Source organism: Sinocyclocheilus grahami, unplaced genomic scaffold (genome assembly GCF_001515645.1).
Source record: "Sinocyclocheilus grahami isolate Dianchi unplaced genomic scaffold, SAMN03320097.WGS_v1.1 scaffold258.1, whole genome shotgun sequence".
Lineage (NCBI taxonomy): Eukaryota > Metazoa > Chordata > Actinopteri > Cypriniformes > Cyprinidae > Sinocyclocheilus > Sinocyclocheilus grahami.
The window spans coordinates 1533732-1559277 of NW_015505437.1; the positions used below are offsets into that span (position 1 = coordinate 1533732).

Sequence of the window (25546 nt, forward strand, 5' to 3'; positions counted from 1 at the left end):
ACACACACACACACACACACACATTTCATACACACTAATAATAACAAAGAGCCTTTTTTATGTTCCCATAAATCACTCGTCAGGTTTGCCATTGCAAACACTTGGAACTTAAACTCAGGAAGTCTTCGTGAGTGAGGACCACTTGTGATGTGCGCCAAAAAATATGCACAGCGGCTTGATCTCACAAGAGCTTCCTTCCTGAGAGGAAAGACGCTACAGAGCTGCACTGTGGCCGTCACCAGTTGTTTAGTTAGCGAAAAATGCTTATCTGATGCTTTCGCACAACATATAAACCTCAACTGAACCTCTGTACACACATCTGTGAAGACATGACATCATGTTTGTTTTAAACACTGAAACCGTAAGCTCTGCCGGTGTATAAGCTGTTTACCCTACGAGGAATATGCATCTTGAAGGCATTAGGTAGTTAAATAGACACGGATACCAGTTACTGATCTGCACCCCTGAACTCTCACTGATCAAACACCTGCGCCAGGAAATGCCTCCCAGTGTTCTCTGCTCCGCCACTGACCCCAGTCCTACTTCCTGTGTGCTGGATTTCCTCCAGGCTTTAATGAACAGATAGATTAGCCAGCTTGTCTGCTCGATGACACGGCTGTCCGTCCTTCAGTCTCGAAATAATTCCTGTTGCTGACCGGACCGTCTCTCTGGCTGGAAAACGCTGTCAGATGTGTGTTTGGGGAGGGATGGAGTTAGCGTTTGAATCCAATTACACAAACACATGAGCGTACACTTTCACCTTTTCACTATCTACATTACAGTGAAACGCCCAACTCATCATCCACCACAGATGTTCCAGGTCGTGTGTCACGGGCCTCATCAGTGGCCAGGACTCTTCATCAGTGATCCGTGAAGAGTCGAATAAAAATATGTATGTTCGTTAAAGGAATAGTTCACCCAAAAATTAATACATAAATCTTAACTTTAGGCCTAGTTTTTTGTTTGAGCGGAGCTTGTGTGATTATTTGTGTAAAATTAGCACGTATGACCTGACTTTACAAGCGCTTTAATAGGCAAAGCTAACACTCTCAGCTGGGTGTGTTTTCTTTTTGATCACACAATGAAAATATCTCACAAGGGCTTATTATTCCCATCTAAGGAATTTTACAAGCTTACATAAGCTCGTTGATAGCACCTTATTACCAAGTGCACAAAAAATGATGTAATATAAAATAATGTAACCGTTTTTCAATAAAAAAAGTGATAACGCTGGAAAAAAATAGTCAGATGTGCTGCTGAAACTGAACTGGTTGAACTCGATACGAAGCGCACACAAAGAGCAATAGCCTTCTCGCACACACACACACACACACACACATTTCATACACACTAATAATAACAAAGAGCCTTTTTTATGTTCCCATAAATCACTCGTCAGGTTTGCCATTGCAAACACTTGGAACTTAAACTCAGGAAGTCTTCGTGAGTGAGGACCACTTGTGATGTGCGCCAAAAAATATGCACAGCGGCTTGATCTCACAAGAGCTTCCTTCCTGAGAGGAAAGACGCTACAGAGCTGCACTGTGGCCGTCACCAGTTGTTTAGTTAGCGAAAAATGCTTATCTGATGCTTTCGCACAACATATAAACCTCAACTGAACCTCTGTACACACATCTGTGAAGACATGACATCATGTTTGTTTTAAACACTGAAACCGTAAGCTCTGCCGGTGTATAAGCTGTTTACCCTACGAGGAATATGCATCTTGAAGGCATTAGGTAGTTAAATAGACACGGATACCAGTTACTGATCTGCACCCCTGAACTCTCACTGATCAAACACCTGCGCCAGGAAATGCCTCCCAGTGTTCTCTGCTCCGCCACTGACCCCAGTCCTACTTCCTGTGTGCTGGATTTCCTCCAGGCTTTAATGAACAGATAGATTAGCCAGCTTGTCTGCTCGATGACACGGCTGTCCGTCCTTCAGTCTCGAAATAATTCCTGTTGCTGACCGGACCGTCTCTCTGGCTGGAAAACGCTGTCAGATGTGTGTTTGACAGGGATGGAGTTAGCGTTTGAATCCAATTACACAAACACATGAGCGTACACTTTCACCTTTTCACTATCTACATTACAGTGAAACGCCCAACTCATCATCCACCACAGATGTTCCAGGTCGTGTGTCACGGGCCTCATCAGTGGCCAGGACTCTTCATCAGTGATCCGTGAAGAGTCGAATAAAAATATGTATGTTCGTTAAAGGAATAGTTCACCCAAAAATTAAAATTTTCTGAAAATGCACTCAACCTCAGGCTGTCCAAGATGTAGTCTGTTTATTTATCGGAACAGATTTGGAGAAATACCTCACTTGCTCAGCAATGGATCCTCTGCAGTGAATGGGTGCCGTCAGAATGAGAGTCCAAACAGCTGATAAAAACATCACAATAATCCACACCACTCCAGTCCATCAGTTAACATCTTGTGAAGCCAAAAGCATGATAACGCTTCCTCCAGTGAAAAGTCACATCAAAAGAGAAAGCAATATTATTGATAGAGCAACATTTTTAAGTTAAAGTGTCTTAATGATGGATTTGTTTCTTACAAACACACAGCTTTTTGCTTCTCAAGACATTAATTGATGGACTGGAGTGTTTTGGATTACTTGTGGATTATTGTGATGTTTTTATCAGCTGTTTGGACTCTCATTCTGACGGCACCCATTCACTGCAGAGCATCCATTGGTGAGCAAGTGATGCAATGCTACATTTCTCCAACTCTGTTCACATGAAGAAACAAACTCATCTAAGTCTTGGATAGCTTGAGGCTGAGTACATTTTAAGCAAATTTTCATTTTTGGGGGAACTATTCCTGAAACATTTTATAGTGTAGTCACAATACTGCAATTTCTAACTTTGATACAATACACTGAAAAATATCGATATCCATTTTGAGGACATGAACAAAAAATGCCACAACATTAAAGTCAAGTGGGGAAAAAACAACTTTATACATCACTTTCAGAATTGTTTTCCTATCTGAATAATGATAAATAATAGACAGACAGTCAGAATCCAGCCTGCTTCAAAGAGCTTGACCATTTAAAGTGGCAGACACAAAACTGCAGTGCACACTTATAATAAACAAAGTGTTATCGTGCATTGGTGTAGACGGTAATGTAGTTATCATTACATCACATCTTGGTGTGAAAGTGCCTTAATTAAGGGCATACATTTGAATAGTATCTTTAATATATGGTCTTTTCCACATGCAAAAACAGCATGAGAGCAAGAAAATATGATTCTTTTTTTTTATCAGCTGTTTGGACTCTCATTCTGACGGCACCCATTCACTGCAGAGCATCCATTGGTGAGCAAGTGATGCAATGCTACATTTCTCCAAATCTGTTCACATGAAGAAACAAACTCATCTAAGTCTTGGATAGCTTGAGGCTGAGTACATTTTAAGCAAATTTTCATTTTTGGGGGAACTATTCCTGAAACATTTTATAGTGTAGTCACAATACTGCAATTTCTAACTTTGATACAATACACTGAAAAATATCGATATCCATTTTGAGGACATGAACAAAAAATGCCACAACATTAAAGTCAAGTGGGGGAAAAAACAACTTTATACATCACTTTCAGAATTGTTTTCCTATCTGAATAATGATAAATAATAGACAGACAGTCAGAATCCAGCCTGCTTCAAAGAGCTTGACCATTTAAAGTGGCAGACACAAAACTGCAGTGCACACTTATAATAAACAAAGTGTTATCGTGCATTGGTGTAGACGGTAATGTAGTTATCATTACATCACATCTTGGTGTGAAAGTGCCTTAATTAAGGGCATACATTTGAATAGTATCTTTAATATATGGTCTTTTCCACATGCAAAAACAGCATGAGAGCAAGAAAATATGATTCTTTTTTTAGAGAACGGTTTCTTTAAACAGCTGAGCACGAAAGAAGAGCTTTCCAACACAAAGATCATTTTTAGCCTTAAATATTACACAGAGACACAAGCTTACTTATGTTTAGCACAGAATAACTGTTTATATTATTTTCAAAGGTATATGTTTTAGTTACCGTGGAGACCTAGGGCACGGCATGTGGCTTCAATAAAACTATGACATTAAGGCGCTTATTTATGGGGATATATTCGTTTTCCCAGTTTTTACAAGCAGTGAATTATGAGGAAAATATTCAAACGTTTGTTCACATTCAAAAGACTTGATCCTGATTTATGAGTCCGAGAAATTGCCGGATAGAAGCCTTTTGCAACCTCCGAGTCACTTTTACCATTTGAAAATGGAAACTGAGACCGAACACTGGTAGCACTGCGCTAAAACTCCGGGAAAGTATTTGACCTACTTTAGAGCATTTCTCACTTCTGTAAGACATGCTCTCGGATTCCCCCGTTCCCTCGTCGGGACTATCCTGCGCTCGTCCTGTCCTGTGAGGGTCAGAGAGAGGAAACAGGAGAGTGCAGGCCGACCAGAGAATGCCGCACTGTAGGCTCCTGCTCAGAAGGAGTAACATACAACGTAGTTACATTAGTACTAACTTAAATACATATTCAGTAACATGACAGTAGTTAAGCTGTTTTCAAGACATTGTTGCCTTTCCAATAATGAGCTACTTTTTCCATTCAGTTGAGCACAGCATGTCAAAATGCTACATCATTGTTTTTGTTATACTGCATTGCAGCTTACTTACAGCACTTACTGCGGTCACAATCAAACACACTCTTAAAATGCCTTCTCTCTGTCTTAAATGAAAAATGATCTTGTGTAGTGAATCGGCTCATTCAGATGATTCGTTACAATGAAATTATAAAAAAAGGAATTTGCACTAGCATTCAAATTTTGGGGTCAGTAGGATTTTATTTTATTTTTGTAAGATATTAATACTTTTATTGAGCAAGGATGCTTTAAAATTGATCAAAAGTGCCAGTAAAGACATTCATAATGTTACATCTTCTATTTTTTGGAACTTTCTTTTCAACAAAGAATCCTGAAAAAACAGTTTCTACAAAAATGTGAAGCAGCACAACTGTTTTCAACACTGATAATAATCAGAAGTGTTTCTTGAGCAGCAGATCATCATATCAGAATGATTTCTGAAGGATCACGTGACACTGAAGACTGGCGTAATTCAGCTGCGCATCACAGGAATGAATTATACATTTACATTTTTTTTTCATTTAGTAATATAGAAATATAGAATTATATTTAAAATATATTAAAATAGAAAACAGTTGTTTTAAATTGTGAGAACATTTCACAAACTTACTGTTTTACTGATGTAATGCAGCCTTTGTGAACACAAAAGACTACTCTTAAAATCATCTTCCGACCCCAAACTTTTGAAGAGCAGCATATATGAATTATGTTATCACGCGACATAAAAATATTGCTATCCTCCCCAGTTGTATTTAAAACACTACATACAATTCTGTTTGAATGTAGAGATTGATAACAACATGCTTTTATCCAAAAAGTTACCATGCATTTTTAGGATTTTGGGATTCTGAGAGTGGTTGTGCATCACGTCTTTGACATACATACGGCAATAAGCAATTCGCTGTTTTGTTTTTTTTTTGCTTTTCTGTCAATCACCAGTTTTAGGGCTGTCAACCTCTCTCAGCTTATGAAAATTGGCACAATGCAGTGGAATTAAATTGAGACAAAACTCCTGTTAAGTGTTCAGGTAGAAGAGAAAGTGGAAAAAAAACTTTCTTTGGCTGCAGAGAACGAAAGAAGTGGTCTTTTTAGAAATAAAAACGAAACACCAAGACATTTTGAATGGTTACCTGCATTCCTCAAATCAAAAAGAAGACGAAGGACTTCGGTTACCTATTCATGCATTGTTGAAGACATTGTTCTGTTGCTGTCTGCTGTTGTACGTACAGGACATTTGGAAAGTCGCACCTGTTAGTAAACACTGTTTTTCCGATCTCAAACACTGACTGTGTGGAAGCAGCCAAAGTAGCTTCCAAAAAACTGCCACTGAGAGTCGAGACCTTGAGAGGCCGAACGGAAGCCAGATTAAGCAGCGAGGGCAGAGGAGTGGGAGTGAGACGAGAAGGGAATGCTGAGAAAGAAATGAAAGAGTGGGAGGGAGAAAAATGAGAGGACGGGGACAGAGAGAAGACTGAGAGGGAAAACAGAGAGAAGAGAGGGAATGTGAGAATCCGCCCTGACGCTCACGTGCCAATAGCAAATTGAAAACAACTCTGTTCATAATCCCTGGAAACTAAAAATACCCCACACTTCTGAAGGCCCTTCCATGAAGGCCGCTTAGTCCCCTCAGGACTCGTTCTGAGCCAGCGGCCAACACACACACACACACACACACACACACACACACACACACACACACACACACACACACACACACAGAATAATGATAGACAGAGAGCTGGAAGAATATACACTTAAATATGAATTTGCAATGCAAAACTTTAAAGCATTCAACAATTTTTTATGAGAGGCCGAACGGAAGCCAGATTAAGCAGCGAGGGCAGAGGAGTGGGAGTGAGATGAGAAGGGAATGCTGGGAAAGAAATGAAAGAGTGGGAGGGAGAAAAGTGAGAGGACGGGGACAGAGAGAAGACTGAGAGGGAAAACAGAGAGAAGAGAGGGAATGTGAGAATCCGCCCTGACGCTCACCTGCCAATAGCAAATTGAAAACAACTCTGTTCATAATCCCTGGAAACTAAAAATACCCCACACTTCTGAAGGCCCTTCCATGAAGGCCGCTTAGTCCCCTCAGGACTCGTTCTGAGCCAGCGGCCAACACACACACACACACACACACACCAAAAATAATGATCGACAGAGAGTTGGAAGAATATACATTTAAATATGAATTTGCAATGCATTTCTAAAGAAAATGTGAGAGGTGCTTGCCATGCAGACATTGGTGCCAAAACACTAGGGTGCTGATACTGTTTCTTAATGGCCAAAAAAAAAATCCACTTTAGTCTTTATGTGTATGACTTACAGGCTTCTCTTAATTTATGTCTGTAATGGATGTTTTCCACCTGGTTCCTTAAGTAAAATAATTTCTAAAGAAAATGTGAGAGGTGCTTGCCATGCAGACATTGGTGCCAAAACACTAGGGTGCTGATACTGTTTCTTAATGGCCAAAAAAAAAAATCCACTTTAGTCTTTATGTGTATGACTTACAGGCTTCTCTTAATTTATGTCTGTAATGGATGTTTTCCACCTGGTTCCTTAAGTAAAATAAAATTAATAGCACACCTCTCCTAAACAAGCCACATGGTTTTTGCAATTATACAGTATCTGTAGCACAAATGGTGATGGATGATATTTAATACTAGGGTTAAATCCTTAACCCCGTAAAGCCTGACAATAAAAATAAAAATAGTCAGAAAAATCTATTGTTTTAAATGCATTTTTAAAAACACAGTTTATTGAACATTTACACCAAGAATGTTTAAAAAATGCATGTTTTTTGGTGAGTATCATATTTGATGCATCAGGCTTAGAGTCCCAAACTGAGCAAAATAAGTGATTTGGTGCAGATGCTGATATTTATATGGTCAAAAAAATCAGATGACAAAGGCATGCAGTAGATTGTGTGCAACAGGTTTAACAGCAAAGTTTGATCATGTTGATCATTTAGAGGCCTTATAATTGTGTATCAGATATGATACAGTAGGTTTTATAGGGTTAACTCAAATATGAGTAATAGCAACAGCAATGCTGGCCTTAGCAAACACCAGTAATAAGCCGAGGTTGCGCCCACAAACATATCTTGTCTCTTTCTGCCTTCCATGTCAATGAGATTTTTTTGTAACCAGCCAGGACCACCATGAAATTTCATTGGTCAAAAACCCTGCTCCACATTTCTGCGTGTTAAAATGTCAAATATGATTATGTGGCATCAGGCAGTACATCACATTAAGTGTGCACAGTCTTTGGAAAGTTAGTATGCATGGAACTGCTCTAGTTTCTAACCTCTCAGAGCATCTCGATCTTCCTTTCTCGGCCCTGGACACGTAGATGGGCCCCAGATTTCATTCCCACACTGCACTGTGCTCGTGTTAAGAGTATTGTATTACATGAGACCTGCGCTCTGCCTGTAAACAGTATAACAGAGCAGTTGTTATTCTTTCACAATCCCACTCTCTCTCATCCTTTACTCAAACTCTTTCTGTCTCACTCCCTTTCACTCTTTTCCTGTTGCGCAATGCAGTTTGGCTGTCGCTGACTCCCAAGTAGAAGCAGAAGAGGGTCCAGGTCTTGCGTAAGTACAGAGTCCCCCTTTTTCGACAACAACCCCACTCGAGAATCTCTCCGAGAGATGTTTGGTGGACCAAAACCAACTCTCTGAAGGCAGCTATGAGGAAACCGAGGATTTTGCGATCAGGATGTGCTGTATAAACACACAGGCGGTAAATCTACACTCGGTCTACTCCTAATGCTCGGATCCAACTCGCTACGTTTCTCCCCAAGCTTTCATAATATCAACAACTCGCACTCACATCTGAGAGAACTCAGAAATGTGCAAAAAGAGCATACAGGTAAAGCTCTGACTAAACGGCAAATGTCTGATCCACGTCACAGCTCATTCTGGTAAAGAACCGCCCACTTAGACAGGAAAATCTGACTGACATGTAAAACAATCAGCCACTTCTTATCTTCCATTTAGATGCATTCACATTATGTAGACTGTAAGAAATAGATTATACCACATTATAAGAATCGCTGTGTAAAAATAACAAAAATAAGAAAAAGAAAAGTTTGGAGTCAGATTTCAAATAATAATAATAATAATACTTTTTTTCCCGCAAGGATGCATTAAATTGAAACAAATCTTTTGTAACATTATAAATGTCTTTACTGTCACTTTTGATCAAATACATCGTGTTCTTTTGATCTTTAAATTCATCAAAGAATCCTGAAAATGAAACTGTATCAAATAAAAAAAAAAAAAATTTAAAAAACAATGAAGCAGCACAACTGTTTTAATCATTGATAATAATCAGAAATGTTTCTTGAGCAGCAAATCAGCATATTAGAATTATTTCTGAAGGATCATGTGACACTGAATACTGGAATAAAGTCAACTTTACATCATATATATATTCACATAAAAATATATTTTACATTGTAATAATATTTCACAATTTTACTGTTTTTACTCTATTTTTAATCAAATAAATGCAGCCTTGGTGCAGAAGCAGAAGAGACTCCTTTCAAAAACATTCCATATATATTTGAAATTATGGGTCAGAAAACTCTGATGGGAAAAAAGAGAGAGCCAAAAAATATGAAGCGATTCATTTACTGACATGGAATATAGATCTAGTCTATGAAGCACCTCAGAAAAAAAAAAAAAAAAACTGCATCAACCTGTTGCCTTGTTTCCAAAGAGCTAAAACAAACTTTTACTCTTTGAAGTTGCATAAACTCAGCCAATCAGATTAGAGCTTGCCAGAACGAGAATGTGCTTTCCAGTTTTGTGTGCAGCAAACATCTGTGGGTATCAAAGCTGGTGGACGACACGCTCTGATTGGCTGGCTGTTCACTCTCAGAAAAAAGGCACAAAGCTGTCACTGGGGCGCTACCGTAAAAGCTAAAAGGTACATCTTTGTATCGTATTTACCCCAAAAGGGTACATATTAGTATCTAAAGTGTACATATTAGTACCTTTTGAAAGGGTACCACCCCAGTGACAGCTTTTGTACCTTTTTACACCTTTTTTTCTGACAGTGTACACATATCTTACAAGTTTTTTCCCCGCAGGCTGTTCGAGCTCCATTTGTCTCCATCTTTCTCACTGGATCGCGCGCCCCAGAGGAGCTGACTTGAGTGGCTGTGACGGGCCATGCGGTGGAGGTTCGAGCGCCCACCCTTGGCCCACACGCTCTGGTGTGTTGAATTGTTTTTGGGATGGCCTGCACAGTGCACGCCTGTGTTTATTTACAAAGGGAGAGGCGCTGGGAGATCTCTCAGAGTCACTAAACATAATCCGTCATGCACACGCACCGGCCTCTTCTGGAACATACACAAATGCTGACACACTTCTTACACCCATGCACTCCAAACACACTCGAGAACAACTTCAACTTTCTAAACAAGCATTGCTGCAGAAATGCATTTGGACACGACTGCAACAGTTCAAAAAGCAAGTGTTTTTGTTTTAAAGAAAGCTAGTACAAGTAGGCTTTTCTGAAATACTGTAAGTAACACTAGCTCTTTAGATTGTTGAGCTACTGGTCATTTTCTCATCTATCTGTGATTCATTCGGTATCGACTTCTGAGTGTATATTTATACAGCAAGACAGATATTCTCTGGAATATTTTGTTATTTGGGTAAAATTAGCTCAGCTCCATTTGCCATATGTAACTAATTAGTTTGTGCACCCTGTAATTTTCTCAAAGATAAAAGAGCAACTTCTGTCTACAACTGTGTTAAAAGGCACAAATTATTTTGCTCTTAAACTAACAAAACGGCTGACCTCAGACGAGCAGAAATAGCAACAAAAGCAATACTGTTGAAGCGCCTTTAAATTTAGGGTGTTTGCAAACCTTTTCATGACTGCGTGTTTGCTTAGAGACAAAACCTCACTGTCACAGAGTTTCTGGTAACACTTCATAATAACTTCATCCACGTATATTACAACATCATATGGTGCTTAACAAATCACTACTTAATTGACATTCTGATGAAGTAATGATAACCTGATTCATGCATTTTCACAAACATTCCTTCTCTTGGTTGTACAAGAACGACTGATATGTTAATGCTTGTTAATGATATATTAGTGAAAATGAGTCTGAATCATTTGCCATTTTCAGAGATTTTTACCCGCAGGGTCGAATATGAGCCGTCTGGCACTGACTGCAGTCATTCTTCATTTTGAGTAGCATTTATGTTTATGTTAGTATGTGTAATGTACAGGAGACAATGTATATTTACTCAGCGAACTTTGTATCCTGCTATACATTCACTGAATTTATCCGTAAAGTGATTAAATAAACACATATCAAACACTGTACCAACTTGTGTAATGATTAATGTTCTATAATAAATCATATGAAGCAGGCGATATGGAAACTAGAAACTTTTTTTCTACAATTACTGCACTGTAAGAGATCAGAAAAAGCTAAATATTACAAACCAAAGTAGCGATCAATCCAATCTTGAGACTGTAAAGCTCAATTTAGCTAATTAATTTTATGACAATACAAATGAAAGCAACTATATACACTAAATAACAGACTACATGAATGATATTCAAGCCAAGATGTTGTTTTTGCATCTAAAAGTCTCTTACTGTGCAATCATGAGTCGCACGGAGGAGACAACGCCATGAACTTTAAAAGCCGTGTCCAGCTGTTTTTGCTCAATGACTCACTGTCATTTTTTTTAACAGGTTAGGTGTGTTAGTGGCAAAAAATACGGTGCTGATATCCAGTGCAAGCAGAGATCATACTTCAGCAAGCACTCAAAGCGTATATATACTAAGTCATATGCTCTTGAACAGCATAAACCACACGAAGTCATAAAACGGCTGCAACATAAACCATTTCCTAGAGCCTGGTCCCGGTGCACAGAAACAGCCTTGTGTTCCTGTGCATTCGGTCACAAGGGAGCTCTGTACTGGGCTCCAAGAGACCTGCATTCACAAATAGACCGGTGGGGCCACGGTATGTTAGCATTATACATGCATGGACATTTAATACCACAGCGAAAACATACGGACCTGTTGAGCTGTATGGGACATTAGGTTTAATGGACGTTCCTGCAGGACAGACGATATTTGAACGAGCTGGTTTGTTTCTTAAATAACGGGGCAGAATAATCTATATATCAAGAGAGCGGCTGTAAATAACGGGTGCTGTGTGTGTGTTTACTGTTGGAAATTTCACTGTGTGAATGATGTATGAGCAACATTATAGCTAATAATAAAGCAGTAAAGTTGAAACTGGATGCAATTTGGTGCAGCTCGTAAAAAATAAAGATTCAAGTTAGAACCTGAAAGCATTTTAGAGCCTGGGTTCAACAGAGAAGCTTTTTACACTCCAATAACTTTACTGTAGTAAAGGAAAAAACTAGCATTGCATTCAAACGTTTGATGTTAGTATGATTTTATTTATTTATTTTACTTACTGTTTTCAACATTGATAATAATCAGAAAGGTTTCTTGAGCAGCAAATCGTCATATCAGAATGATTTCTGAAGATCATGTGACACTGAAGACTGGAGTAATGATGCTGAAAATACAGCTGCGCATCACAGAAATAAATTACATTTTAAAATAGAAAACAGCTATATTAAATTGTAATTATATTTCACAACATTACTGCTTTTACTGTAGTTTTGATCAGATAAATGCAGCCTTGCTGAGCAGAAGAGACCTACGCCAAATTTTCAATGGTAAAGCAACTTAATGTACTTTTCAAACAGCTAACTGAACCAAAAGATTTCCACTGTCCTTTACAATTTCATATGACATAGAAAATAAAACACTGACTGAATAGTTCCAGAGTTTATACATTTGAAATAGAACAAGCTCTGACTTTTGGGTTTGACTTTAATGGCTTTGACAGCTTCATATTTTTCCATTATAAATGATATTTCTGATGACTTTCCAACTAATTTGCGCTTTTCTGATTATTTTTCTTTTCATTACCAAACTCTGATTCTGTTTCTGATTCTACTTCAACAACCTCCCAAGCGTCTTCTTTCAAAGACCGTTACGCCTGCAGTCCAAAAGGTTTGAGAATGTGCAGAAGTGTCAATGTGCAGATTAGCAAGTTAAATCTGTTAAAAACAAAAGCTCCAAAAGGTGGTTTTCGCATCGAAGAACCATTTCAGGTTTCCAAAAGAACCTCTCAGTGAATAGTTCTTAAAGGAATCGTTTTTGTCTTATTGTGAAGAACAATTGAATAATCTAAAGAATCTTTTTCCTCTACGCTCTTTGAAATTAAGGTTCCAAAATGAGGTTTTCGGAGCTATGCCATAGAAGAACATTCTAATATTCTGAAGAACCTTTTTCAAATATTAAAATACCTTTTGTGCAACTGAAAGGTTCCAGGGATATTAAAGAGTCTTCAAGGAATAGGGACGTGAGTGAGTGAGTGAGTGATGTGACATGTGGCCAAGTATGGTGACCCATACTCGGAATTAGTGCTCTGCATTTACCCATCCTAAGTGCACACACACAGCAGTGAACACACACACACAAACCGTGAACACACACTCGGAGCAGTGGGCAGCCATTTATGCTGCGGCGCCCGGGGAGCAGTTGGGGGTTCAGTGCCTTGCTCAAGGGCACCTCAGTCGTGGTATTGAAGGTGGGAGAGAGCGCTGTACATTCACTCCCCCCACCTACAATCCCTGCCGGTACGAGACTCGAACCCACAACCTTTTGGGTTATGAGTCCGACTCTCTAACCATTAGGCCACAACTTCCCCCTTAAACGATGTAACGATTCACTCAACTCACGATTCAATTCATGATTCGATTCACGATTTTTTTTTTTTTTTACAAAACGAGATTTAAGACATTATTTGTTATAGACAAATTATTCATTATTAAATTAAATGTGTCCTTTTAATTTTAAAACAAGTCCCAAATCAAATAAATAAGTAACACAAATAAAATAAATCTCTTCATATAAACAAAATAAGGCTTTGTCTGTGCTCTTAACATTTAAAATTAAAGGCAACCACTGCATTTTAATCTTGATCCAAACAAAGATGCTGCATACATGCAACATGAGCAGTTTTTAAACTAAATTAGATTGTATAATTTCGAAATTTGAAACAAAAACAGAATGGTTTGACTTCAGTTTTGTGAAACTATGCATAAGAAATATCTGCATGAAACCGAAACGGCAGACGAGCTGAACGAGACGCAGATTCTCTCTCTGCCAGCAGGTGGTGCTTAAAGCGTTTCCTGGTTTCCGCTCTAAACAAAGCAGCGCTGCACTTACGAACTTTAATATGCATTATGCAGAAGTAAGATGAAAATACCATCTAAACTTTTCTAAAGACAGTAAGTTCCCCTCAGACATATATTCATATAAACTCCTACACCTAATTGAATCGCGATTTGTTTAGCATCTCAACCGATTTGAATCGTCATAAATTTGAATCGATTTTCAACCGGCTCGTGGTTAATCGTTACATCCCTATCAAAGAACCATAGATGCCAATAAAGAACCTTTATTTTTAAGAGTGTAGCATTTCATTCTGGTGCTTTAAAGACACCCAAACCGGAAGAAACCATAATACACCAACAATGTAACAACTTTTAAAGCTCATCGATCAGAAGAGAGTTCTCCGCTGAAGCCAGGAGCCACTGAAGAACCTTTATTTTTAAGAGCACATGAGATCGGCTGGAGGTTGTGGTGCGGGTGAGAACCTCTCCAGTGACTCCAGCTCCATACCCCAGCAACAGTGGTTCTCAGGGTGGAATTTTCCATGGAGCATGTGGCACAGTTCGGAATAAACGCACACTCCTCTCTAGTTTAAATAGTGCTGTGTGGGCTCTGCCAGCGCTCTATCTCTCTCTCTCTCTCTCTCTCTCGTGCATATTTGTGTGGCTTCCAGTACCGCTGTGCCCTGCAGTGCTGCCTGCGAGCGCTTCCTGGAGCCCAACCAAATAAGGCCGATAGCATGTGAACGTATTAGCCAACACGTTATTCTGCAACAGGACACCTCATTCAAATTTCACTTCCAGGAAAAAGTTAACTGCGTCCTATATGGTTATTATGTAGTCTGCTTTCTTTTCTATTTGCTCATTGTTTCTTTGCCATACATTGGCTCCGTTCCAAATCTGCACTGTCTACATAGGCAGCTGCCTTCTAAGGATTCTATCTGAAATGGAATCTCATAACTGACCGATTTGGAACGCTCTACATAGGCTCTAAATAGCACTCCTCACAGGAAGTGCACGGGATACTTGACTCACAATTGATTTTGGTGTTAGCATGTGTGCTAAGCTAATGCCATAAACTCAAAATAAAATTAATTTGGTAATACTGTCCATTTTTAATTAAATTGAACTATATTTAACGCACCGGGGGTTTCACTTTATTCTCAACATAACCACTAGATGGCACAAAAACTAATTTGATCTATTAATGTTATGGATTTATGTAGCAAACGAGAATCTATAAAATTGCAGAATATATCTCTTAGACAAACATCTGATGTTCAGTTTTGTTCCAGGTAATTAAATGAACAGTTTTTTAATAACCGAAGATATGTAAAAGTATGGTATTTGGGGATAAAATCGGCTCTGCTGTAAGGTACAATAATTGATGTGATTATTAAGAGATAGCTGATCGTTGACATGGTTTGATTTAGATTGTTAATATCAGTTATTAAATTGAATGGCCACCTAAGAGATAATCAGCATATTGATAATGATATAATTATTTTATTTATAATATAATTTCAAAATTATTTTATTTATTCTTACTACAGTAAAGCCCTATTATTACTTTTACTCTTTAAAATATTTTTTTCTGTATTTTTAAAATAAACATTTTAATGACAGTTTTAATTAACGACAGATTTATTGAAGAAAAAATATTTTTCAATTTTTCAAAATAGTGTGTGCAGATCTTTTTTTTTTTAATTTTTTATTATTATTTGATGTATTTTTTTAATCTTGCACCTGGCCAAGATGCTTTGGATGTGCGCACTTTGGCTTTTTTTATTTATCAAAATAAACAATAAACAAACTTTGCTGAAGTGATTGTTTTAACAAGTATTAATGCAAAAATAATATTACTGGTGAGCTTTTATCCCAAACGTGTCACAGGATTTGAAAACAAAACAAACCACTTTAAAAGTGGCACTTTTATGATTTATTCTCCCACCAAATGTGTTGCTCAAGGTTCAATAAAAACCGCAGTCATACAGTACAGTAGTAGTGAAAAGCACATTCTTCTTAATGTGTGCCTTCCACCCTGTTGTACCCTAATCAGCATTTCTGTTTCGCTTCGCTTGAGATCATCGCAATGCATTCTGGGATTTCAACATCCATTAGGGATACATGTGATACTGCTTTAAACCTGTCGCACACCACATCGCAGGCAACTCACAGGTATCACAAACCAAATGGGTCATTCTGTACTCGCACGCTCAAGTTAAAGGCAGTCGTCCAAGACAGTGAATCTAATCACCATACAGGCAAAAGTTCACTTCAACAATGAACAAAGTGGCTTCAATGCATTTAGTGTATAAAAAACAGCACAAAGAGTTGAATTGGATTAGAAAGGCTGATGCATATTATATGACTGCCTATATACTTCATTCCAGGGAGTGTGCCTGCAATGCCTTAAAATGCTAACTATGTAGGCAGCTCATTAGGTTTTGGAACAGAGCCGTTGCGATCTAACCCACAATCTGAAGGTTCAATTTGAAAATAATCGGTGGCATTTCTCCGTAAATGCTTGCTGACTGGGGCTGGAGCTGTGCCAACTCTATTCATATTTGAAGCATTTATACAGCAGGCAGAGCCAAGAATAACATTTAATGCAAAATATACCTCAGGGCATAAAAGATCTCCTAATGTATTTTTCATTCAAGCTGTATACTCACATTTGATCTGGGAACTGAAAACGATTACATAATTAATGGCACAATAAGGACATTTAAAAGCACTTATTTGCTTATATAGGCCCGACTTTCAAGACACAGTGGGGTAGTATTTAGGTACACTGAGAAGCATTATTCAAAAGTGGTGTGGTGTGTGTGTGTGTGTGTGTGTCTGAGTAATGGAGGGAAGGAATGAGAATAACATTCTAGAACCAAACGTACTGTAATGCTGACCTTGGTAGCTAAAAGGGAACATGAAATATATATATTTTAAATGATTTGCCCAGCAAATTTGCGTAAATGATGTAAAGACGCTGCACACAGCTGCACAAATATTGATCAGGGGAGACTACACTATAGCCTATGATGTGGCAGCTGTGGCTTAGTGGTTAAATCAGTTCTGTAACTGAAAGATTGTGGATTCAAACCCATTAGAGGAGTGACGCATTGCCAAAGCACCCTTGAAAAAGGAGCCTAACCTCAGGTTACTCCAGAGAGACCGAACCTCTAATATATGTATTAATGACAAAGTAGTCATTTAGAGTGTAGTCAAGAATAATCTGGCAACAACATCTAAGTTCTTGAATAGCAAAGTAAAACCATGCCACCTCACATTTGACATGAGGTTCACATTAGACAACAATTGGATAACGAGTACTCCAGGCTACAACCATCGAACCTCATTTTTTAGTATAAATTACAAATGACAAAACAAATTACACAAAACACAAAGCAAGAGTTAAATTCACTGATGTGCAGAGCATAACCAGCACACTTTTAATTCTTAGCGCACAGGATTGAATTATCATTTAGCTGGTTCTTTTATTGAAATGGGCTTAAACAGTAGCATCACTACTATCACTACGAAGGGGCGTGCAGATCTGGGGTGGGCTGTGACAGTCGGAACCACGCCACAGTATCTTTGGACATGCAAGCCACACTGTTAAATGACTGTGGTAACTGCCAGTTTTATATTTGGGAATCTCTATACACAAATATAACATTTATGCATTTAGCAGACGCTAATTTAAAGCAACTTACAAAAAGATGCTAAAAATATCAAAATGATGCTAAAAATAAGTAAATATTCTACATGTGACCCTGGACCACAAAACCAGTCATAATGCTCAAGTTTTTTCATTATGACATCTGAAAGCTGAATAAATGAGCTTTCCATTGATGTATTTGTTAGGATAGGACAATATTTGAAAATCTGGAATCTGAGGGTGCAAAAAAAAAAATCTAAATATTGAGAAAATCGCCTTTAAAGTTGTCTAAATTAATTTCTTAGCGATGCATATTACGAATCAAAAATGATGTTTTGATATATTCATGGTAGGAAATTTACAAAATGTCTTCATGGGACATGATCTTTACTTAATATCCTAATGATTTTTGGCATAAAAGACAAATCAATAATTTTGACCCATACAATGTATTTTTGGCTATTGCTACAAATATACCCCAGCGACTTAACACTGCTTTTATGGTCCAGGGTCGCAAATGAGCTTTCCATTGATGTATCTGTTAGGATAGGACAATATTTGAAAATCTGGAATCTGAGGGTGCAAAAAAAAAAAAAATCTAAATATTGAGAAAATCGCCTTTAAAGTTGTCCAAATAAATTTCTTAGCGATGCATATTACGAATCAAAAATTTAGTTTTGATATATTTACGGTAGGAAATTTGCTAAATATCTTTTTTAGTTACTTTACTTAATTTCCAAATGATTTTTGGAATCATGATCGATGATTTTGACCCATACAATGCATTGTTGGCTATTGCTACAAACAGGGCCGTCCTTAGGGGGGGTGCAACTGGTGCGGTCGCTCGGGGCCCCCCGCGGCGAACGGACCAGGGTCACATATATATCAAATTACCCCTATGCACTGTTGGTACTTTGTTGGGTAAAAAAAGGTGCTTAAGAGGCTCGCTTGTAGTGAATAACAATGTTTTATGTATGCCTTTTTTTATTCTTTCATTCAGGCTGCGGGTGGCAGGGAGCCCGTCAAGTGTTTACGCACTGAGGCCCATTAAAGCATTGAGGTAAACTGAGCTCAGTGATGTCGAGGTTCGAACCTAAGCTTTCAGTGAAACCATTATTACCCAATCCCACCCCCGAAACAGGGTTGAAACACTCACTCTCGGCAGGGTAGAAGGGCTGCATGTCTATCTTGTGCACTTCTTTGGCGTAGTACTCCTCCTCGCTGCGCTGTCTCTCGCAGGTGGCCGCTCGCTCGTTGGCTTTCTCCTGCAGCAGGTCCCGTGTGCTGTTATAGATGGCGATGATGTCCCGGGACACCTCCTCGGGCTCGGGGTAGATCTCCGGAGGACTGCTCAGCTTGAGTTTACTGAGGATCTGACCGCGGATGGCCTCGATCCGCTTCTTTTTGAACTGCTCCATGTCCAGAGTGCTGCATGTGGATAAACTGACGGCCACTGTGGCTAAATCCAAGGTCAGAAGGAGACTCAAGACGTACAAGTTCATTTTGTGCTTTTGTTTTTGAAGCTGAAGCGAGTTTGAAAATGCTAATTAATGAATTAAGTTACGCAGAAGCCCAATCATTTCGATGGCGAAGCCAAATGTAACTTTTTTTGCGCACGCTATTATCAATGGCAAACGTCTCTGTCTATTGTACCTGCAAATCCATCCGAGGTGCCAACGCGAAATGGTCTGTCAGATCCGTTATGTGCGGGAGAGAAACTAAGATCTTCATTCCAAATCACTTCATAGCAAGTGCACAGAATCGCGGGGCACTAAAAGAGCCATTGATTTGGCCATCAAAAGTTTCTGCTTCGCAAAGCTCTCTTTATGACAGACGCGTCGCCTGCGGGCTTTTTGCGCGCACCTCCACCGCATCAGATCGCCGAGAACTCTCTCCAAAGCGCCGCACGATCACGCCTCCCTCTCGCCCTCGCTGTATGAGAAGATGTGGAGGTCCAGGAAAAGCCTCTGCTCACTCCGCAAGGCGCATCGCCTCTCCTCCTCCTCCTCCTCCTCCTCGCGTTTGGCACCAGCAGATGCTGAAGAAAATAAAGCTGTACCTGTCTCACGCGTCCTAAACTTGCCTGACGAGCACGGAGTGATGGGATAAACTACTGTAACAGCAGGCAAAAGCGATTTTCTTTTCAGTTTACGCACTCCTCTGTTCCTTCTGGTGGAAAACAACGGTCCCTGTGCCAGCACACACATGCACATCTGAAGGCAGCCGGTTGGAGAGAGAGATTTATATAGGACTGACTTCACCACGTGGTTGTGGTCATCACGGTGAGTCCGAGGGATTCGTCAGCGCGCGGGTTTACCAAGCGCTTCGCAGCGCGTCGTTTCTCTTCAGCACTGCGGCCAGGTCCTAACGCCCACTGGGTCCTTCCACTCTGGCACGACCGGACCTATTTGAACCTCCCCAAAAGAATGTCAGAGTAAACCACAAAACTAGCAAGAAACAGATTTCGAGGGGCCAGTGTCCTTACAGGCCAGTTCACCTGCGCTAAAACGCTAGCGACCATTTATAGTCCCAGGTGTATAGATCGACAAAACACGTTGTCAATTGGCAACAAGTATGTCATAAAAAAACTTTAGTATTTTGTTTAAAAAGATTTCAAGATAGCTGACGTTGGGGATGAAGTGGAAATACTATGCAGTAATACAACATTAGAAATTAACTGGGTTATTTGAAAGTTTGTCCATCACACCTGAACTGAAATTAAAATTTAGTACGATTTTAAGCATTATATCCATCTAATAACATGCATAAGCGTTAATTCATTACACTATGGCTACATTTTTATGTAAATGCCTTCAGGAAGCCATGTGAAAGTTGTGTTCATGAGTTTTTATTTTACAAGCCTTGTGTTCAAAACTGAACGTTTCAGGGTTTCAATGTTAATATCTTTACAGAACATTCACTTATCAGTTGTTTTCAGTTCAAAATCATATTAACGGGATTGACATTTTAGCATCATCCACTAAAATTACTTCACCTCACCTCTCATCATGCAACCAGTATTAAGCTTTCAGACATGAAAATGTTGACTTTCTGTATTACTCTGCACAGTTAGTATTTATAACCTTTATAAATTAAATTAAATGAGGCAGAGAAGTCTCAGCACAAAACCACCCATTTAATCTGCCATGTTATCTTGCTTCATTTAGTATACTGAAAAAACAAAAAAACAAAAAGTAGCTTATGGTATTACTACCGTTATGACACAGGCAGCTGATAAGGAATGGGAAAGCAGGCCCAGCTGTTGCATCAGCGCATACAAATCTCGCATCTCGCTGATAACCCTTTCTGGGAGGTTGCTACAAGTCGGTCGATCACAGATTCTCGGTGTGCAACATGCAACGGCAGGCCTTTTCCACTCTTCCTCAATCTCCCTCGCAGCACCTGCTTGATTTACTTTTCCATCCCTTGAGCTTCTGCTTAAAAAAAATCATAATTTGCCAAAGCCTTTTGTACCCGGCCCACACTCCAGTAATCTATCAGGAGTGACAGGCTCTCAGAACACCCCCGATGGCTCTACCCACCGCTGTAAACCAGATGTTATCACTAAATCAGTACCCACAAAGACAGATGTGAGACTGCATGCGAGCGAGAGGAAAAAGGTCAGGGATGCAAGGGAATAAAACAAATTATATTAAGTGTGGTAAAATTGCACAACAGTTTTATTACACGGTCCACCTGACTGTTCTCACAATCTGTGACTCAAGCAAGCTGATGAAATGAGGAAGAGGTTTTGTGATGCAGACAATGGGCGGCTATGAAAAGATGAGCAGTGAGGGAGCAACAGAGGAGCTTGACCCATTCTAGGGCGCTGTGTCAACATGCCCTGGATAGAGCGGGCATTCCTGAGTGGCAGCTCACAGTGTTGTCGTGACAAATGGGAGTTTTACGCTGGCCAAAATGAAGTGCTGTACAGGGTGATACCGTACCCTCTCAGACACTGGGCAAATATATCTCAACTGGGTGTGTACACATAGCGCGACTGAGAGTGATAAAGAGAAAGTCTAGAATCAGCACAATTGTCATTCCGGCAGGGCTGCACCCTTAAAGGTCATCTCCTGGCAGCCCTCCAATCAGAGAGGCACCTCTGATGAAAGGACTGCTTATATTAGAACATACACTCCTAATGAGCTCAAAAGAATGAAATGCACCATGTGGCCCATGTCGTGATTTAACATATGCATTTCAGTTTTACATTTACAGAACTGTCTTCTCCCAGAGGTCAGAAAGTCAACCCAACTGTAGCTCATTGCACTAGTTTGACAGCTGCGCCACCAGGTGGTCAACTAAAACATCACAAAAGCCTTGAAGCTCCTGAAGGGACACTCTCCTGCTTCAATACTAATTCAACACACTTTAACCAGCTAATCAAGGTCTTCAGGAATGCAGGTGTGTTGAGGCAAATTGGAGCAAAACGCTGCAGGACAATAGTCCTCCAAAAGCAGGACTAGACTCCCCCACTAAAGTAAAACTACAGCGATCCAAGAAGTATTTAGAGACTTACGCTTTGTGTTTGCATTGAATTTAAGGACATTCAGATATCTAAAACACCTAAATCAGTGTTCCTCTGTTGTGCTCCTGAAGGTCCACCGTCCTGCAGAGCTTAAATCCAGCACTGATCAAACACCTGCCGGTAATTGACAAGTAATCCTGAAGATCTTTAGCAGCTTGTTTGGGTATTTTTGATCAGGGTTGGAGCTAAACATCATCACACCTTCTGAAAATGAAAGGGATTACTGTATGGAATGGAAGGAGGCCAGATGGAAGTGTAATCTGAGATATATGCCACCACCACTGATAAATAAACACATTATTCACAATTTACTTGGTCATCTCTATTTATGGTGGGACTATGGGTGTCATCAATGCATCCAACCACACTGGAAATCCTGAAGGAAATTCTAATTATTGGGTTACTTCCAGAGGTGGCAGCAAGATGTTATCAAGTGAACGTCATTTATCAGATTAGCCTCATTTAAACCGATTTCTACAACACTGACCTGCAGTCCTGTGAAACTCCTCTTTGATGGATTTGAGCTCAGGAAACAACACACAAGTGATTAAAAAAGACCGTGAGAGTAACGTACACTTTCCTAAATGCTCTGCATACAGCAGCCTGACTAATGTGCTCTGCATCTCCGATGTTTTATAGAAAACTACCATTTAAAAATGGTTGCGTTTAAATAAATATGCATGTGAATGGAGATGCAATTTTTGTCACTTTGACGGTGTCTGCATGATGAAAATATGCGCACTGAATGAATGAATACATGCACTGCAAAAAAACAAACAAAAAAATGCTTTTCTTGCATAGAGGTCTTTTGGTTTCCAATCAAAATATCTGAAGATTCTTAAATCAAGATGCATGAAATTATTTATTTAGCAAAAAAACATTGTGACAAATGTCTATATACAGCAAAAGAGCTCAGAGGTTTGGCTAGATGTGCAGCACTCATCAATGCACTCTGCTTTACCAGGACACATGAACAACATCAAGATCAGGTATATAGTCTCTCCATATTCCAGCACCACATGATCCACGCTCTGAGAACGGCAGGTAACACCGAGTCTTCTCTCTCTGCGCAGGGCAGCTCTCAGGGTCTGTAAGAACACTTGCATGTGTGCACTACATGATGCAGTCGAGATGGATCAGTCCGATTCACTGCTGTACTCTTCAGCAGGCTCAAGGTTGTCTTCTCCTTGACGCTCTTCATCGCTCTCCTTATCCCAGTCCTTCATGGATGTGCCCATCATGAAATCATCCCTCAACACGCTCCAGGACGGATTCTCCCCTTTCACTTCTACAGGCTGCTAATATCAGTCAAGAAAAGTCTCATAAATCCCACACTGTGATGTTAGGCCTATATTTTTACATTAATGAATTCAATAAGAGCCGTATGTAAACAGTGCCACCAAGTGGACACGATGAGAGAAATTAAGAAAAGTAAAAGAACGATGCATTTCTTGACCATAAAGTTGTTATAGTTAATAACAGCACTGGTTAATAGAGTATATTTTGACTTCATGTTAACTTAAAGCAAGAAAGCTGTGCCATGTGACGAGGAAAGACAGTAAGTGTATGGGAAAGAAAAGTAATCTCACCACTTTCTCTTTTTTGACGGCCGGTTTGTGAGCCACGTCTGCTCCTCTCAGGACATCAATGAAGTCCTTCTTAGTCACCGAGGACAGAATTCTGGATTTCTTTCTCTCTGAACCCCCAACTTCCTTTATCCTCTCATCCACGTTCTTCTGATGCTTCTTCACAGCGTTGAACAACTGCACCACACCTCTACAGATATCATACAACACATAATTAATACTACAACAGACTGAAAAACGGCGCAAAAGTGGACCGAAAGAGGTTTCACCTGGTAGCAATTTTCTGAAGGTTCCTCTCGTGCTCTCGGTCTTGAACCACATTAGGCTTCTCTCGACACATATTCTCCCATGCTCGTTTCTTATCGGTCTGTCAATAAAAAAAAGTATGTAAATGCATATAGGGGTTGGTCATTTAATGCTTGCTTAAAGGGGTCATATGATGCGATTTCAATCATTCCAGCCCTTATAAGCTTAATATTAAACAGTTTTCCACTTCATAACATAAAAAAGAAGCTGTTTAAAGAAATATTGAATTCTATGCGATCTGGAAAAGCTCGGCTGATGGTGCACCCGTTTCTTTTTCTCCAGACGCGCTTTCTTCTCCTTCTCTTTGATCTTGTCCAGCTCTTTGTTCTTCAGGAGGATGATGGGTCTGCTGTCTGGCGTTTTCTTCCCCAGGATTTTGGCCATGGCTTCGGCCCAGCCGGTGTTGGGATTTTCCGCAGCGTCTCCATTCTGTTCTTCCTCGCTCTTTCCATCCTCTTCACCGCTGTCCTCTACATCAGATCCCTCCTGGTCACTTCCTGGTCCACTCTCTCCATCATCACCGATGCTGTCATCAGAAACGCCAAACTCTTCCTCTGATCAGCCATAGCACACATAAAAAATATTTCATACATCGATATGACATCCCAATTTAGGTTCTTTTCAAGCACCTTCTCCTTCATTTTAAAAGTGACCATATGTTAGACACTACTAGTGAAATGTTAAAAACAATTGCCTTAATGTGTTTCTCCTTGTCTTAAGAATGTCCTGATGTAAAGACTTAACTGCTTGAAATCTGCTTGTGTATGTAAAATGGGCCAATATATGTACTGCACGCAAAAAGAATGTAAATATATTTAGCCCAAACAGTTAGAATTTCAATTTACATGTTGTCTGTACGATAAAGTTGGAAGGACCCTAAAGTATTAATTCTAATGTCATCGATAAAAATAACCGAGATATAACCAAGCGTAATATTTTTGACAAAGACAAGTCAGAGAAATGTCAAAATAAATCACTAATTATTGCAAAGACAACGAATATGTATTCGGTTTGACATTTCTAGTGTAAAAACGAGAGTAAGTTTGGATTTACTGTAATATCTCTCTGCCCTATGTTTGCAGTTGAACACAGTCTAAATGAAGAAATCAGTAGTCGTTTGATTAACGATTAATAATACGCATCCTGGCATAATGACATGCTATATGCGCTGCATCAATATTTGCCAGTAAAGCAGTTAAATGCCTCACCATCTCCCTCTTCAACAACGACATGTGGCTTCTTCATGAGCGCCGCCATCTTTACTGATATTTACGAGTACTTTCTAAACAGTCCGTGCGAAACAAGAGGCGCTCGGGAAAGGTTCCGCACCTGTTTGGTTTCGATGTATTCGCCTTGTCCTGAGAGAAAGACAAAAGGAAAAACTCCCTAATAAGATGAGGACTTGAGAGGAACAAGGAATCAAGGCTCTGGGAATCACACATTTAATCAAATAAAAACAGATAGGCCTAGGGTGACCATACGTGCCATTTTCCCAGGACGCGTCCTGGCCAGGATTTCTATATTGCCTAAAATATCTAGGTTTTGGCTTTGTTTGCGTGTGCAGACCGATCGGTGTATGACA

At 39.6% G+C, this 25546-nt stretch overlaps 2 protein-coding genes across 4 annotated transcripts in view; both read right to left on the reverse strand.

Moving 5' to 3' along the window:
• Positions 1-19794, reverse strand: part of LOC107598937 (transforming growth factor beta-2-like) — a 44227-nt gene extending 24433 nt beyond the window's left edge. For both annotated transcript variants that reach the window (XR_001610614.1, XM_016290380.1), the window contains exon 1: positions 18698-19794. Coding sequence is in view for 1 of the 2 variants with exons in the window: in XM_016290380.1 (XP_016145866.1) it covers positions 18698-19043 (346 nt within the window). In the remaining variant the exon portion in view is untranslated. The remainder of the gene's footprint in view (positions 1-18697) is intronic.
• A 3127-nt stretch (positions 19795-22921) lies between these two features.
• On the reverse strand, positions 22922-25287 carry rrp15 (ribosomal RNA processing 15 homolog). 2 transcript variants are annotated; one of them, XM_016290397.1, is made up of 5 exons: positions 25173-25287; positions 24229-24518; positions 23928-24025; positions 23662-23848; positions 22922-23367 (listed from the first exon to the last, which is right to left on the reverse strand). In XM_016290397.1, exons 1-5 carry the CDS (start codon positions 25219-25221, stop codon positions 23209-23211), a joined length of 783 nt encoding a protein of 260 aa, XP_016145883.1. In that variant the 5' UTR covers positions 25222-25287; the 3' UTR covers positions 22922-23208. The 2 variants fall into 2 exon arrangements, with proteins under 2 accessions (XP_016145883.1, XP_016145882.1); XM_016290396.1 differs by having other exon boundaries at positions 22922-23370.
• Positions 25288-25546: the final 259 nt, after the last annotated feature.

Bases quoted from the DNA above. Each gene is read 5' to 3' on its own strand.
- rrp15 (XM_016290396.1), bottom strand. From the start codon at position 25,221: ATGGCGGCGCTCATGAAGAAGCCACATGTCGTTGTTGAAGAGGGAGAT. The intron at 24,026-24,228 runs GTGCACCATCAG...TTTTATTGACAG, and splicing joins GTCTGGAGAAAAAGAAACGG to ACCGATAAGAAACGAGCATG. The intron at 23,371-23,661 runs GTGAGATTACTT...GACTGATATTAG, and splicing joins CCGTCAAAAAAGAGAAAGTG to CAGCCTGTAGAAGTGAAAGG.